Genomic DNA, 13,468 nt, shown 5'->3' on the forward strand with positions numbered 1-13,468 from the left:
ATTCAGACAGAAGTCAGTTTCTTCCAAAACTAGTGCAGACGTTAATATTTTTTGCAGCTTTATGCATCTAGGTAAATATTAACTTTTTCTTCAGATATTTATGGATCCAAACATAAACACCCCTTCGACTGCAGTCTTACCTCTTTTCTTGCCAATTCCTTTCTGATTCCATTAAATTTATTGGAATATTCCTGAATATTGTAAGATAAGCAAGAGAGAGGCAGAAGCATGTAAAGAAAGAGGTAAACAAACTTTAACAGAAGTAAAAGAAGGAATATGTTTACTTTCAAGTCCAGTTAATTTATTGTCATTGATTGAGAAGTGATTATTTGTGGTCATCTAGAATAAGCAATATACCTCGCAAATGTTAAATAAAGAGTTCTTCAAAAGCATCTATAATTTTGCAAATACAGATCCAATGGATTTCCAGTAGCACTTTGTCACTAAATTCCAAATTTTGTTTTGAGCAAGGCACTTTTCCAAGAATTCTGTTTTTCTTAGGAATTAATTAACTAACTGGGAAGAGTTCAATATATGAAGAGGACTGAAAACGTTAGACAACTGAGAGAAAATCTGATTAAATCATAATTCCAACCCACAACAGGAAAGAAACAGTAGGGCTTTTTCTTCAGGAAAATGCATCTGTATTCTCCTCGCATGGCTCTTCTTTCTATTAATGTATGTCAAAGCTAGGTTTTCATTCTTCTATTTCCTGTTAGTTGTCCTCAGAAGCATCTGGCAATTTTGAGGAGTGTCTTTCCTCAGAAAATTGTTGGATTCAGTTTGCTCATGAATGTGCTGGATAGGGTTGGAGCCACCTGGTCTAGTGGAAGGTGTCCCTGCCCATGGCAGGGGGGTTGGAACTAGATGGTCTTTAAGGTCCCTTCCAACCCAAACCATTCTGTGATTCTATGATTTACCTGAATATTTGACAGAGAAGAGGGCATAAGTGTATATTTGTGCCAGGCATTAACTAGAAATGGTAACTACTTTCATAGAATCATTTAGGTTGGGAAAGACCTTTAAGATCAAGTCCAACCATGACTTTCAACTGCTCTAAGTTTTTAGAGGATTTTGCCACTGCTTTGTCGCTGAAACAGCAGATAGCAAATCAAGTATTTTAAGTATGCTCTTCTCCCCCAGCCTCCAATCGTGTCAGGCTGTCAAGTGGAAGGAGGTATAAATTACACATTTTTATTTGCTTCATGTCACTAAATATCATATACAGAGTTGAAAAGCAGTGTTCTCCACATTCTCAGTTTGCAAACAAAAAGGTGGAAAAACACTTGGAAGGGAATAATTAATTTTCTTGCTAAGATTTCCCAGGGTTTGGATCAGTGGAGTAATTGCAATCCTCAATTACATTTTGGAAGCTGATTTAGATCTTTCAATTCTCAAAGCTTCATTATTTGTTGAAGATAAAGCCTTATACTTCTTGTTTACACAAGTTTATTTCAAAACACTTTCCTGATGATAAAAAAATAAGATCTTCAGATCCACATTTTCTTTTTTTTCCCCTGTACATACTTTAAAGGACAAGGAAAACAGCTGAAGGGTTTGGTAAACCATTGGTAAATAAAATAATATATACATTACAAGATTTAGGGCAAGACATAGAGGATTATATTCTTTAAACATTAGTACATATACCCATCAACAGAAAATTGCAGTACTTTGCTCTCTGAACTTAAAATTTATCTCTATGTGTAAGAGAAAGAGCAGTTACTCATGCTGATTCTAATTCTTCTCTAAAAAGAAGGGCTGTGTTGAGTTTTACAGCTACTAGCTTGTTTTCCCACATTCAACAGATAAGCATGCATCATGATCTAATACCTACTGGATTATCCTTTGGAAAAATGCAAGCTTGGAGAAACATGCCTTTGAAAGACTATGCTAACATAAACCTCTGCTGCTGTGCCTCTGATTTAGAAGCCAAGTATCATTATCAAATGCAAATACTTCCATTATCAACATACATAACATCTGACACTGCCAGCCCTCAGCTTTCCCCTATCAGCTGATGGCTAGAACGCTGACAGCTTTGTTGGAGAGCTGTATGCTTTGGGCCTAATGTACAGTAAGAATAATAGAAAAAGCTTAAAATCCGACCTACCAGTATAAAACTGGTGAATATTGGTGTCAGTCACAGAGGCTTGGAGGAAGAGAAGCTGTTGAACACCACGCGAGTTCAAAACTGACAGTCTGCACTGACAGAAACACCTCCCGTAAAAACTCTGTAAACACGCTGTACTAAAGGATGTGGTGGTGAGCCTCCTGCTTACTTTGCATGAACTGTGTAACAGGAAGCAGTGAAGAAGAATAACATACACCCCTTTTTATTTTAAAGCTAATAAAAATTACTAACGGCCTGAGTACCACAAGCCCAATAGTTCCCTTGATGATGGCAGTGAAGCAAAGACAACGGGACTGAAAAGTCAGTAATGGTAAAGAACAGTGGACTACATCTACTAAATGGGCTGCAGGTGATGGAAAAGCAAAGATGGGAACAAAGATCAAAACCAGTATCCAAAGGAACAAAGTAACAAATAATAGCAACAAGGATTTTTTGGTGAAGCTGGTTTTCCTCCAGGTTTGAGTCCTTCCACAGTAACACTACTTCCACCCAAGATTCCCTCTATCTTCCTTCGTTGACTTTGCCCTTCACTCATTACCTTTGTCTCCCCTCCCTAGTGGGCAGGTGTCGTTGTGTGCTCTACTCTGCCACAGCCAAACAGTGCGCCACACAAAATTTAGGTCCGAAGTTGAACAGCGAACACAGAAAACACCAGCACTACCATGTACCTTCAGGTGAGAAAGTTCTACAACGCATCGAATAGAAAGTCACGTAAGATCAGTTTACGTTAGTAGATTATGTAATTACTTTGCTGAGAACTACACAAACACACACAAATTCTACACACACGTGTGTGTGTGTGTGTATATACATGGAAGAGCGAGGAGGAAGTGGCAAAGGCCTTATACTTGTGTAAGAGACCTGCCTGTGATACCAGAGCTGCAAAAAATTGGCAACTAGGATGAGTAGTTCCTAAATAGAAGGGAGAGGTGTAAGCACTGGCACAATGTTATCCAGCAAAATCTCCACATCTATGTGCAGACAGGCTGAGAGGTATGGGTGCCTCGTATGACCATTTCAGCCCACTTAAGTGGCTCCAAAGAAGCATCTCCCAGCTACCTAATTCACAGATCTGCATGATTAGAGAGCATCTATGCAGCACAGGAACTAAGGTAAGAATGTCAATGGCCAGACTAGATTAATCATTCTATCTGAATTAAATCTGAGGCAATAGCTTTTTGCGCAGGGCCAAGCGTCACCCCAAACACAGAATGTCTTTCTAACAGTTAAGAGCTACCCTTATGCATGTACCACCTCTAGCATAAGAAGGATGCTCATGTGGACAGTCACACGTTAATGGGTGCGGTGTCCCTCACTCAGTGTATTTCAAAAATGCCAGACAGCGAACATGATTGTCTAATGCTACTAAGCAGAGTGATGGCAAAACTGTGCAGCACTTCAAAGCTCGTCAGCTCTGCCATCTTTGAAGATAACCATACTTCAGCTTGATGCGCAGTCCAAACTACGTACGATGTTTGTAGCTGGTCCTCTTTCTGCAGTCCTGCCTTCCCCATTTTTCTTACGAAACCAAGAATCCCCATTTTTCCCTGTTGCAAGTTGCTGAGTTTCCAGAGGTTAATGTTATCACTTGAAGCCTCTCCTCTGCCAGTGAAATCTGCTTTAGGAATTCATTTGCTGTCCCTTAATACAGGCTCATACTAATACACAGTTGGTATTTACTCTTAAATAAAAACCGGAATAGTCTGGAACTCAGAATGAAACTAGATATTATGCTTAAAATAAAAGCTACCTCAACATATCACACAAATATTTCTACCCAATCTTTAGGAATTTATATCCTTAAGTGTCCTGAATACATGGATTTTAGATACAGCATTTGGCTTCAAGTCATTAAGGAGAATTTGAGCTGCAACTTCTTACCTGACCCCCAATTCTTTATTTTTAAACAATGTATCTTAAGTAAAGAAAGCATCTATGGCTTGATTAAAAACCTTATTTGCTTAGATGGTGTATCTTAAATTCCGTGCAGCATTTTAACCTATTAATCAGATGATTATAAAAAATGCCAGCTCCCCCGATTACACAGAAAAGCTACATTTACTTACAGGCTAACTGTAAAATATAGCCAGCAGCACGGAACAAACAAAAGGAGAGAAAGAGACAGAGTACATAAGGCTAAATCTTTGACAAGCGACTTACCACAGATGCACCCCTGCCAGTTTGTGTACTACCAAGCCAAGGCATATTGATAGGTGTGCCGGGATTACTATGAGTATAAGGAGTGGTTCCCTGAACATTTACCAGATCATCACGAGCATGTATAACTAAGAAATCATCAGCCCTACAAATGAAACAACATTGTAAGTTAGATTCCGAAGAACAACATTAAATACTGTGCTTTGTTACACTGATTAATGCACAGTTCAGCTGTGATAGTGGAAACATAAAAAGTATACCCTTTGTTTTCTAATTCCACATCATCATCAACCCAGGTGTAGATTTGTGTGGCTAAAATCGCAGAAACATCCAATTCTTGAATGTCATGACTCGATGCTATCGCAATGCAGTTCCGATTTGCCTGAAAAAAAAGTAATACACAGAAAGGCAGATACAGAAGGTATACTCAAAGGTGCTTTTTTCTTTTTTTTTTTTGGTTATTTTCTCTGGTTATGGTACCAATTAGGTCCATGGTTCACAAAACCATAGACAATCAATTTTCCAAACCCCAAACATTTATGGCTACAAATCTATATACTTAAACTATCTGAACTCAACATTTCCCTTTTAAAAGTCTGCTTGCATCTGGGTTAGCATCACACACTGTTTGTATTTTATACATCTCTCAGGCAGCTGTAGACTCTGCTTGCTTTCCTCAGAGGAGAAACAATAGGTAACCACACTACAATGCTTGCAACCAAGCTCCCCTTCTCCACTTCTTAAGGCTTAAAGCCTTGAAAAGGAGAAGAAAAGATGACTTCCAGGCTGTGAGAGAGAAGGAAAAATATTCCTGTTCAAGCTTAAAGAAAAAGCAGAGGTCACCTCTCCTTTACCTCAATCCACTGCATAACGGAAGGAAACGCAATTTGTAGCAGAACTGTTTAATTATGAAAAGGTAATTACGAAGTGCTTTAGAGAAGGGAGCGCTAAGAGTTCTGGCCCATTCACAACGGGACTGCCACCTGTTTATCATATGGAAGCACAACACAGTTAGGTTATCCTCACCTTGTTGACTGCAAAAGCAGTAATGATGTCAGACTCTTTATGGATTATTCTTGCCTTGCCTCCTGGGTATCCCAAATCTGTTTCTATCTGTATTTAGAAAGTAAAGCATATTTCAATGCAAACTTCCATGCAACACCACTTTTTACTGGAAGTACAGAGACCAAACACTGGATCATGTGAAATTTCATGTATTTTTTCCTTGATTTTATTTCTAAGAAAATATTAAAAATATAACCTGTAATAACCACAGTAATCCTGTTTGGTGTGTAACAATCTAGCTTTCCACTGCCATGTTGATATTACCACAGCAACACAGAAAGTGTAATTTGTCACGGAAGTCAGAGTACTCAAGTCTCAAGTTTTTCAGGAATACTGAAAACCAGCAAGGCTACATGCATCTGGGGGTGTCCATTAAAAAAAAACCAAAACACAACATTTTGTTCTTAAAAAAAATTGCTAAGACTTTTCATGCTTTTAGCAAACACTCTTTGCCACTGAAACTAATAAAATACACCAAAAGAAGGTGCAGACAAGAACCTGAGGAGGAATATAAATTTGAACTGTGTCAGCTTATAACTTTTGAATCCTGCACATTCCAGTACCTCAAACTTTTTACTATCACATTTCATTTTTTTCCCCTTTATGTAACCTAATCTTGTATTTGGATCTTGTCTACGTTATTTGTATTTCAGAAATGCAAGTAGATGTATTATCAGCACACAACAGAATTCTGAACTCTACCAGCAGTGTAGTACTCCTGTTCAAAATTAAAGAGCTCAGAATTGTAAGTATTAAACTCACAGATTACAGACTCCAGTCTGTTGTAGTTGCAAAATAATTTTATAGTAAAAAATATTGGCACTGCAAGAATGGTGACAAAAATTCAAACCTGAATTACAAACATTAAGATTTAGTATTTTCTTCAAAGCACAAAGAATTGTTGCAGAACTACCGTTTCCCTGACTCTTAATTCTCTGAATGTCTTCTAAAGATTTATACAAGGATATATTTAAGTTGAAGAACATGAAGATGGTGCTGTCAAAGAACTGCAAATAGCCTTTTTCAAAGTCTGAAAAAAGTCTATAGCTGTTACACACCATGAAGCAGAACACCATTTTTAAAATTAAAACAAAAGTTGATACTCCAGTGATCTTAAAAACGTAAAACTGCACAAAACTGCAGAGAGAAACACAAAAACATGATCTGCATTGGGTGGTGAACAAACCACATGAAATTAAGATTATTTTTTCCCCAGTCAGTTCCAATCACCTACTTGCTAATACTTCTTTACAGCATACTTAACAATAAAAAGGCAGCCCAAGGACATCACATGGTTATCTCATTTATGTTTTACTAGTTTTGTAAAAGAAAGCCTGAAGAATCAGTATTTAATTGCATTTCTAGGCATGGTATTATGCCTTTTCACTCCTACCAATCTCTCAAGAAAGCTGCTACACAGTTGTTATATGGGTTCACTTGTCACCGTCTTAAAACTAAGCGTCAGTGAAAATTTTCAGTAGTAAAATAGCATGATGCTAACAAACTGCTCTGATTTCAGTTAACCTTCTGCTGTTCCAGGCAGCCACTCTAGCCATCTCATACTGGTGAAAGGTCCTGTGTGCATGACATTCCTAGCACTACTGACCTTTTGTCACTTGGGGAAATCTCGCCCTCAGCTCTTCACTTGGCATAGCTGTGAAGTTTGATGATAACATTGTTCTTACCTGGTTCTTTAATTCAGTTTTCTATATTTATATAGGGTCCATAACAAGATGAGTCTTACCTCTTGCAAAACTGAATTTTCAAGTTTATTTGCTATGCTAGCAAAGAGACATCAGCACCATTTTTAAAATGAAATATTTCATAATTATGTACGGTAATTTGAGCATTGCTACTCTGTACCTTATTGATGATGGGCTCCTCCGCCACAGAATTTTTCATGGTTTCATTGTGCTCGTCTATTGACTTCACCCAGGAAAGAACAACCACAGAACAAAGAAGATAAGACATAACACACAAGGTATCAAGGAAATCCTTACCTCCTTGTTGTTTTCCCAAACACAGAACAGTTGAAACACAACAGCATGTTTGCACACACACATATTATGTGGTGACAGCAATTATCAAATTTAAAACTATAGTCTGTGGAGAAGACACTGGTTTCCCTATTCCGCACTATAACAGCATCTCAAGCATCTCAAAAGTCAAATTTCTTGTAAAATAAGTCATCTCCACTGACATCAGTACCAGGAGGATACAAAACAAAGCCAGCACACCTACGCTGTGTAAGGCTGTCAACAATCCTACTTGGAAACACATAAAGAACATATGAAATACTCCAAAACTCCCTTCTGTACAGCAAGGAAACATGGCTGCATCAACATAAGACATGATAAGAAACGGTGCTTCTTCAAAGGACAAGACAAAAAGAACAATTTCCCTTTTAACTGCCATCGGTAGTGAGCACAAATACTCAAACAAGCTAATATTCTAGCTGTGACAGGACAAAGATTAGCTCACACAGAACTCCTTCTGCCATGGCTTTTCCAGCCATGAATACTCTCTCCTCCATGTTTAATGTTTGGATCTGCTTCTTTCTCCTATGTTTCTGCTACTCCATAGTTTTCCTGTACTAAAAATTATTCTTTTGAATTATTTGGAGTAGGGGAGAGTAAGAAAGAAAAGAAGCAACTGAAGAGGGAGCAAAACACCCCATACTCCATCACAGAACCACAACTTCAAAACATTTAACTGAATTTGGAACCTGGAATCCACCTAGGCATGGAGACAAATTATCAGGGACAGAAATATTAACTGGTTTATGACCATTTTTCTTATTAAAACTGAATCATAACATGACAGAAAACGGTGATGACTATGGTAGGGACAAACTCAAACTTTCTGAGCACTGACTGATTAGGATACTATTTTAATTTCTGAATTTTTAAACTGTCATTCTTTTGAGGCAGCTTTTACATGGATCTTAACGAAGAAGCTGACTGTAGCTACATGTTGTTGTTTGTCAGTCTACAGTCAAAGACTGATTATTTTTTGTTTTCAATGATACCATGGACAAAGATTTTTAATACCATATACTGTAGATTTAGAGTCGTAGAGTCACAAGTATATTATCTGCTTATGCTCTGGAAAGTAAACAAGCCAGCAAAATAACTTCAGTAAAAGCTCATAGACTGACCTGCCTCACTTTATGCATTTCATGTACCAACCTCATTTAGGCATCGCTTCTTTGTAAAAATATTTCTGATGAAGGTTTCCTGGACTTCTTCCTGTTTAACCAAGTACTGCCAGAGCCTCTTCACAGACAGCGCAGCATGACTGTTAAATCTACAGAACACAGTTAAAATAAACATTTACATCATGCTTGTATTTGCAAGAGACTGAGATGTCATATTCTAATCCAACCGTAGTCAGAAGATATGCCAAAGCAAAACTACAGCACTCTAAACGCTGTACAAGACCCATTTGGAAGTATCCTGCTACCACCTTCCTGACAAACCTACGTATGAGATGAGATGATGAATGAAGAAGGGAAAGAACATGTAGCATTTTCACCTCCCATCCTGGGACCAGTGAGAAAAAAAAAACTCTCTTGAAGAGATTACACAACAGTAAGGTCAGCATACGGATTATTTATTAGTCCACCTCATTCTTTACAACATGAATCATTTCTGTTTATTGCTAAATCACAAGGACAATGAGTGACTAACACTTCCTGCTAGGAAGGCATCATCAGCTGTGTAACACCTCTGAAACAAACCTGACCATTCAGTAACAAAATTGGAAGGATTGTACAATCAGGTCAGACTGCAAATGTTTATGCTAGAAACTGTATGCTCAAGCAAAACTTATGAATACATATATAGCTGCTTATGGTAGGAGAAAAAACATCGAGCCCTGAATCTCCTCAAATGATAATTTAAAAATGATGCCAGACAGCAAAGACATGTTAAGCTGATCCTTTTTAGTCAACTCAAGTTACTAAAACTAACTGCGAAAATTGTGAGGTATTTTATAACAAAAAGAAAGACTTATAAGGCAGTAGTGCAATTAAAAAGGCAGAAAACTATTTAAAAAGTGACAATTTAAGAAACTGAGCACACTTTCCTGGCTGAACTTGCAATTATGTGAAGGCACAACTTTGCCAGTATTATAAAAAGTAATTGTTTCTTATCTAAATTTGGGAAAAGATAGTGGTAAGGACCTAATTTTATTCCCTCCAAAGGTGGGGCAATTATTTAATTCATTGTCTTTCTCATTAATTATCTCTCAAGGCAAATTTGTTATTCTTGATTTTATTGTCAACCACATTTTTTCCACACAGACACTCAAAATCAGTATGTTAAGCTTCAGTAAAATAACTTAATAAGAAAGTTTCCATTGTTTTTCCTGATCTTGCTTCAGACCACAGAGGCATGAATCCTGATGTGTACCCACCATTCCACAACGGATCAGAGCAAGTCTAGGAACAGCCATTACAGTTATCGAAGTTACGGTCTATCACATGCAGTAACAATGTAATGCTTGATGTACATTAAAGATATTATAGTGTTTATAGAAATCAGACTCACCTGAATGGAGTGTTTGTAGGCTCAAGTAAAGTTTTGTGGCGAAGCAACGCAGGACCAGCAGCTAGGGCATCTTCAGAAGCATGAACGGATATATAATGTTGAGGTGGACCGCCGTAGAGCTCAAGACGTCGGAGAAGAACTTGTTCCCAGCGCTGTAGTGTTTTCAAAACTGCATGGCATATTGGGGAGCTAACTGGAAGCTCTACAAAGACAAATAAAACAACAGTAAGAAGCCTTCCTTCTCCGTTATAACCTTGACGAAGATAATTCCACAGCTGAATGCTGAAGTGAATTTCAAGTCTCTCAAAAAACCCAGCTTTATTAAAGGCTTAACTTGATATTTGCAAGTATAAAAATATGAACTGCTTTGTGCTGTCATGGCTAAATACAGAAACAGCCTTCTCCAGTGCTGACAGAAATTAAATATCGTGGAACACATCCTGCTGGAAGCTGTGTCAAGGCATATGGATGACAGGCAGGTGATCAGAGAAAGCCAACATGGCTTCATAAAGGACAAATCCTGCCTGACTAATCTGGTGGCCTTCTATGATGAACTGGCTGCACTGGTGGGCAAGGGAAGAGCAAATGACATCCTCTACTTTTGATTTCTGTAAGGCCTTTCACATGGTCCTTCAACAGCTTGACCTTCAAATTGGAGCGATATGGTTTTGATGGCTGGACTACTCAATGGTTAAGGATTTGGCAGAATGTCTACATCCAAAGAGTTGCAGGTAACAAGTGTCCCTCAGGCATGCAGTACTGGTATCAGTACAGTTCATTATCTTTGATAAATGACAGTGGTTGTGAGCACACCTTAAGAATGCTTCTGATAACGCCAACCTGTGTGACGCGGTCGACACACTGGAGGGAAGGGATGACATCCAGAGGGACCTGGACAGGCTGGAGAGGTGGGCCACTGCCCACCTCATGGAGTTCAGCAAGGCCATGTGCAAGGTCCTGCACCTGGGTCATAGCAATCACCAGCATCAGTAGAGACTGGGGGACGATGGGATTGAAAGCAGCCCTACGGAGGAGGAATTGGGGATACTGGTGGAGGAAAAACTGGACATGAGCTGGCAATGTGCGACTGCAGCCCAGAAAGCCAACCAGATCCTGGGCTGCATCCGGAGCAGTGTGACCAGCAGAGTATGGGTGATTCACCTCCTCTAATTTCCCTCATGAGATCCCACCTGGAGTACTTCATTCAGCTCTGCGGCCCCCAGTACAAGAGAGACATGAACCAGCTGCAGCGGCTCCAGAGGAAGGCCACAAAAACAGTTAAGAGGACTGGAGCACCTCTCCTATGGGGACAGGCTGACAGAGTTGGGGTTGTTCAGCCTGGAGAAGAGAAGGCTCCAGAGAGACCTTACAGAAGCCTTTCAGTACTTAAAGGGGACTAGTAAGAAAGATGGAGAAAGACTTTTTATCAGGGCCTGTAGTGACAGGACAAGGAGAAATGGTTTTAAGTTAAAAGTGAGTAGATATAGATTAGCTATAAAGGAAGATATTTTTTACGATGAGGATCACAAGACACTGGAACAGGTCACCAGAGAAGTTGTAAATGCCCCATTCCTGGAAGTGTTTAAGGTCAGGTCAGATGAGCAACATGACCGAGCAAAGGATGCCCCTGCCCATGACAAGGTTGGGGTGGACTAGATCATCTTTAAAGGTTCCTTCCAACACAAACCACTCCATGATGCTTTGAAACAAGGAGTAGGAATGATGTAAGATGAATTATAAAACCCAAGAGGATTTCCACTAAGAAAAAAAATATTGTAAATATTCTTGTATAACTAAGAGACAAAGAAAAAACTAAGTATGCGAGACTTCTCCTAACTACTGAGCACCCCTTCTCACCCAGCTCATCTTACCCATCCAGCATGTTATTTCATAAATATACCTGTATGATAAACAGTATGAGAACAATTATTCCCAGATCATGGAAAAATTAAGAACTTTTGAACTAAAAATAAAGCTACAACATATATACTATACAACACATTACCCATTTTAAAGGTGTTTATTATTAAGTATGAAGAGACAACTCTGTTGCTTATTACCTGAAAGATCATGTCCAGCCAAAGGGTAGAAAATCTTCAGATTGTGAAGTACCAGCTGAACCATTGCCAGTCTCATCAGTGACCAACTAACAAGAAAGCACTAGTAAGACATTTACTAATAGGAAAATAAATTTTTCTCACTTATTCACTATTTGGATATAAATTTAGAGGTTTAAATCCTCATTATAAACTGCTGAAAACTGCAAAGAGTATTTTAGAATATTACAGATACTTTGCATTAAAAAGTCATTATACCACGTATTAATGAGTAAAATTCTCATTGTGAAAAATTAAGTACAAAGAGTAGAAAATGCGCTGCCATGAAATATCAAGTGATGTGTTAACTCAAAAGTAAAAGGCCAGAAATGCAAGTCTAGTCATTGCAGAACATCTTGCATTCTAAAGAGTTACTTACCTGTATGAATTTGAATTAGAATGTTCTTGATTATGTGAATTTGATGCAAACACATCCCCATCAATATCTTCATCATCTTCACCACTTTCCTGACTCTCTTCTGAATCATATTCCACTCTACTTTGTGATGGAAGAAAAGGCTAAAAATTTAAACAATATCCCTTGAGTATCTTCTAGCCAACATCTAGTTTTAAATCACCTTTTAAAAAAATACATCATTATAAATGCTTTTTATAAAAAAGCAGGCATTATCACCTTAATCAATTTAGTAACATTTATAGTTTGTGCTTCATGGAAACGCAAACTGTCCGTGAGCACTGCATGCTTTAGCGTCTGGAACTGGTTTTCTCACATTACTCAAAATTCTCATACTGAACATGAAAATATTAAGTTTTCCACTTCTTATTTTGCTTTACTTTCATGTCATATATGTCAGACCACATGTAGGACATACAACTTTGTTAGAGAGGGGTCGAAACAACCAGTGTATTTTCTCTCTAGTTCTTCCAAGGGCTCAGAGGATGAAAGAACAAGAATATCCTATCCCCTGCCTACAGAGTTCAATATTTATGATAAGCCCACCATCGGTGCCCCACCATGTTAGTCAGTATTTGAAATTCCTTTTTGTCCTTGCTCCTTGATCCCATATACTCTTGTCACCAGGCAGATGGAAGGGATTTAAGAAAGGAAGGGGAACAGAAACAGGTCCCTGCTCAGCAAGGCAGGTGCATCCCCTCCTGCCCTCACTCCCCTTCCCAGCTGCCCTTGCAGAACAGAGATGGGGCTCTGGAACACAAAGGCCAGGCAATGGGGGAGGAAGAGGAAGGTCCATCCAGGGGATTGTCCAGGATGACTCCGTCTGCCCCACACGTTACAACTGCCACCATTAAGGAAAGCAGAGTCATTGTTGTAGGCGATTTCCTTCTGAGGGGAAAAGAGGGCCTGGTAGGCTGACCAGACCCGTCTCACGGGGAACTCTGCTGCCTGCCTGGCGCCTGGGTTAGAGACATCACCAGGAAACTCCCCGGTCTGCTACGGCCCTTGGATTATTACCCACTACTGGCCATGCAGGTGGGCAGTGACAAGG

The 13,468-nt window shown here is 39.0% G+C and overlaps 1 protein-coding gene across 1 annotated transcript in view; it reads right to left on the reverse strand.

Annotated features, from left to right (window-relative positions):
- LOC104515537 (dmX-like protein 1) overlaps positions 1-12,521 on the reverse strand; it is a gene marked incomplete at its 5' end in the record, with an annotated part of 17,719 nt that extends 5,198 nt beyond the window's left edge. Inside the window, 9 exons of the mRNA XM_010159547.1 lie at positions 141-191; positions 4,295-4,436; positions 4,552-4,673; positions 5,318-5,404; positions 7,220-7,282; positions 8,545-8,662; positions 9,907-10,108; positions 11,967-12,052; positions 12,382-12,521. Coding sequence (XP_010157849.1) covers positions 141-191; positions 4,295-4,436; positions 4,552-4,673; positions 5,318-5,404; positions 7,220-7,282; positions 8,545-8,662; positions 9,907-10,108; positions 11,967-12,052; positions 12,382-12,521 — 1,011 coding nt within the window. The remainder of the gene's footprint in view (positions 1-140; positions 192-4,294; positions 4,437-4,551; positions 4,674-5,317; positions 5,405-7,219; positions 7,283-8,544; positions 8,663-9,906; positions 10,109-11,966; positions 12,053-12,381) is intronic.
- Between the last annotated feature and the right edge of the window lie 947 nt (positions 12,522-13,468).

This window comes from Eurypyga helias, unplaced genomic scaffold, assembly GCF_000690775.1.
Source record: "Eurypyga helias isolate BGI_N326 unplaced genomic scaffold, ASM69077v1 scaffold169, whole genome shotgun sequence".
Classification (NCBI taxonomy): domain Eukaryota; kingdom Metazoa; phylum Chordata; class Aves; order Eurypygiformes; family Eurypygidae; genus Eurypyga; species Eurypyga helias.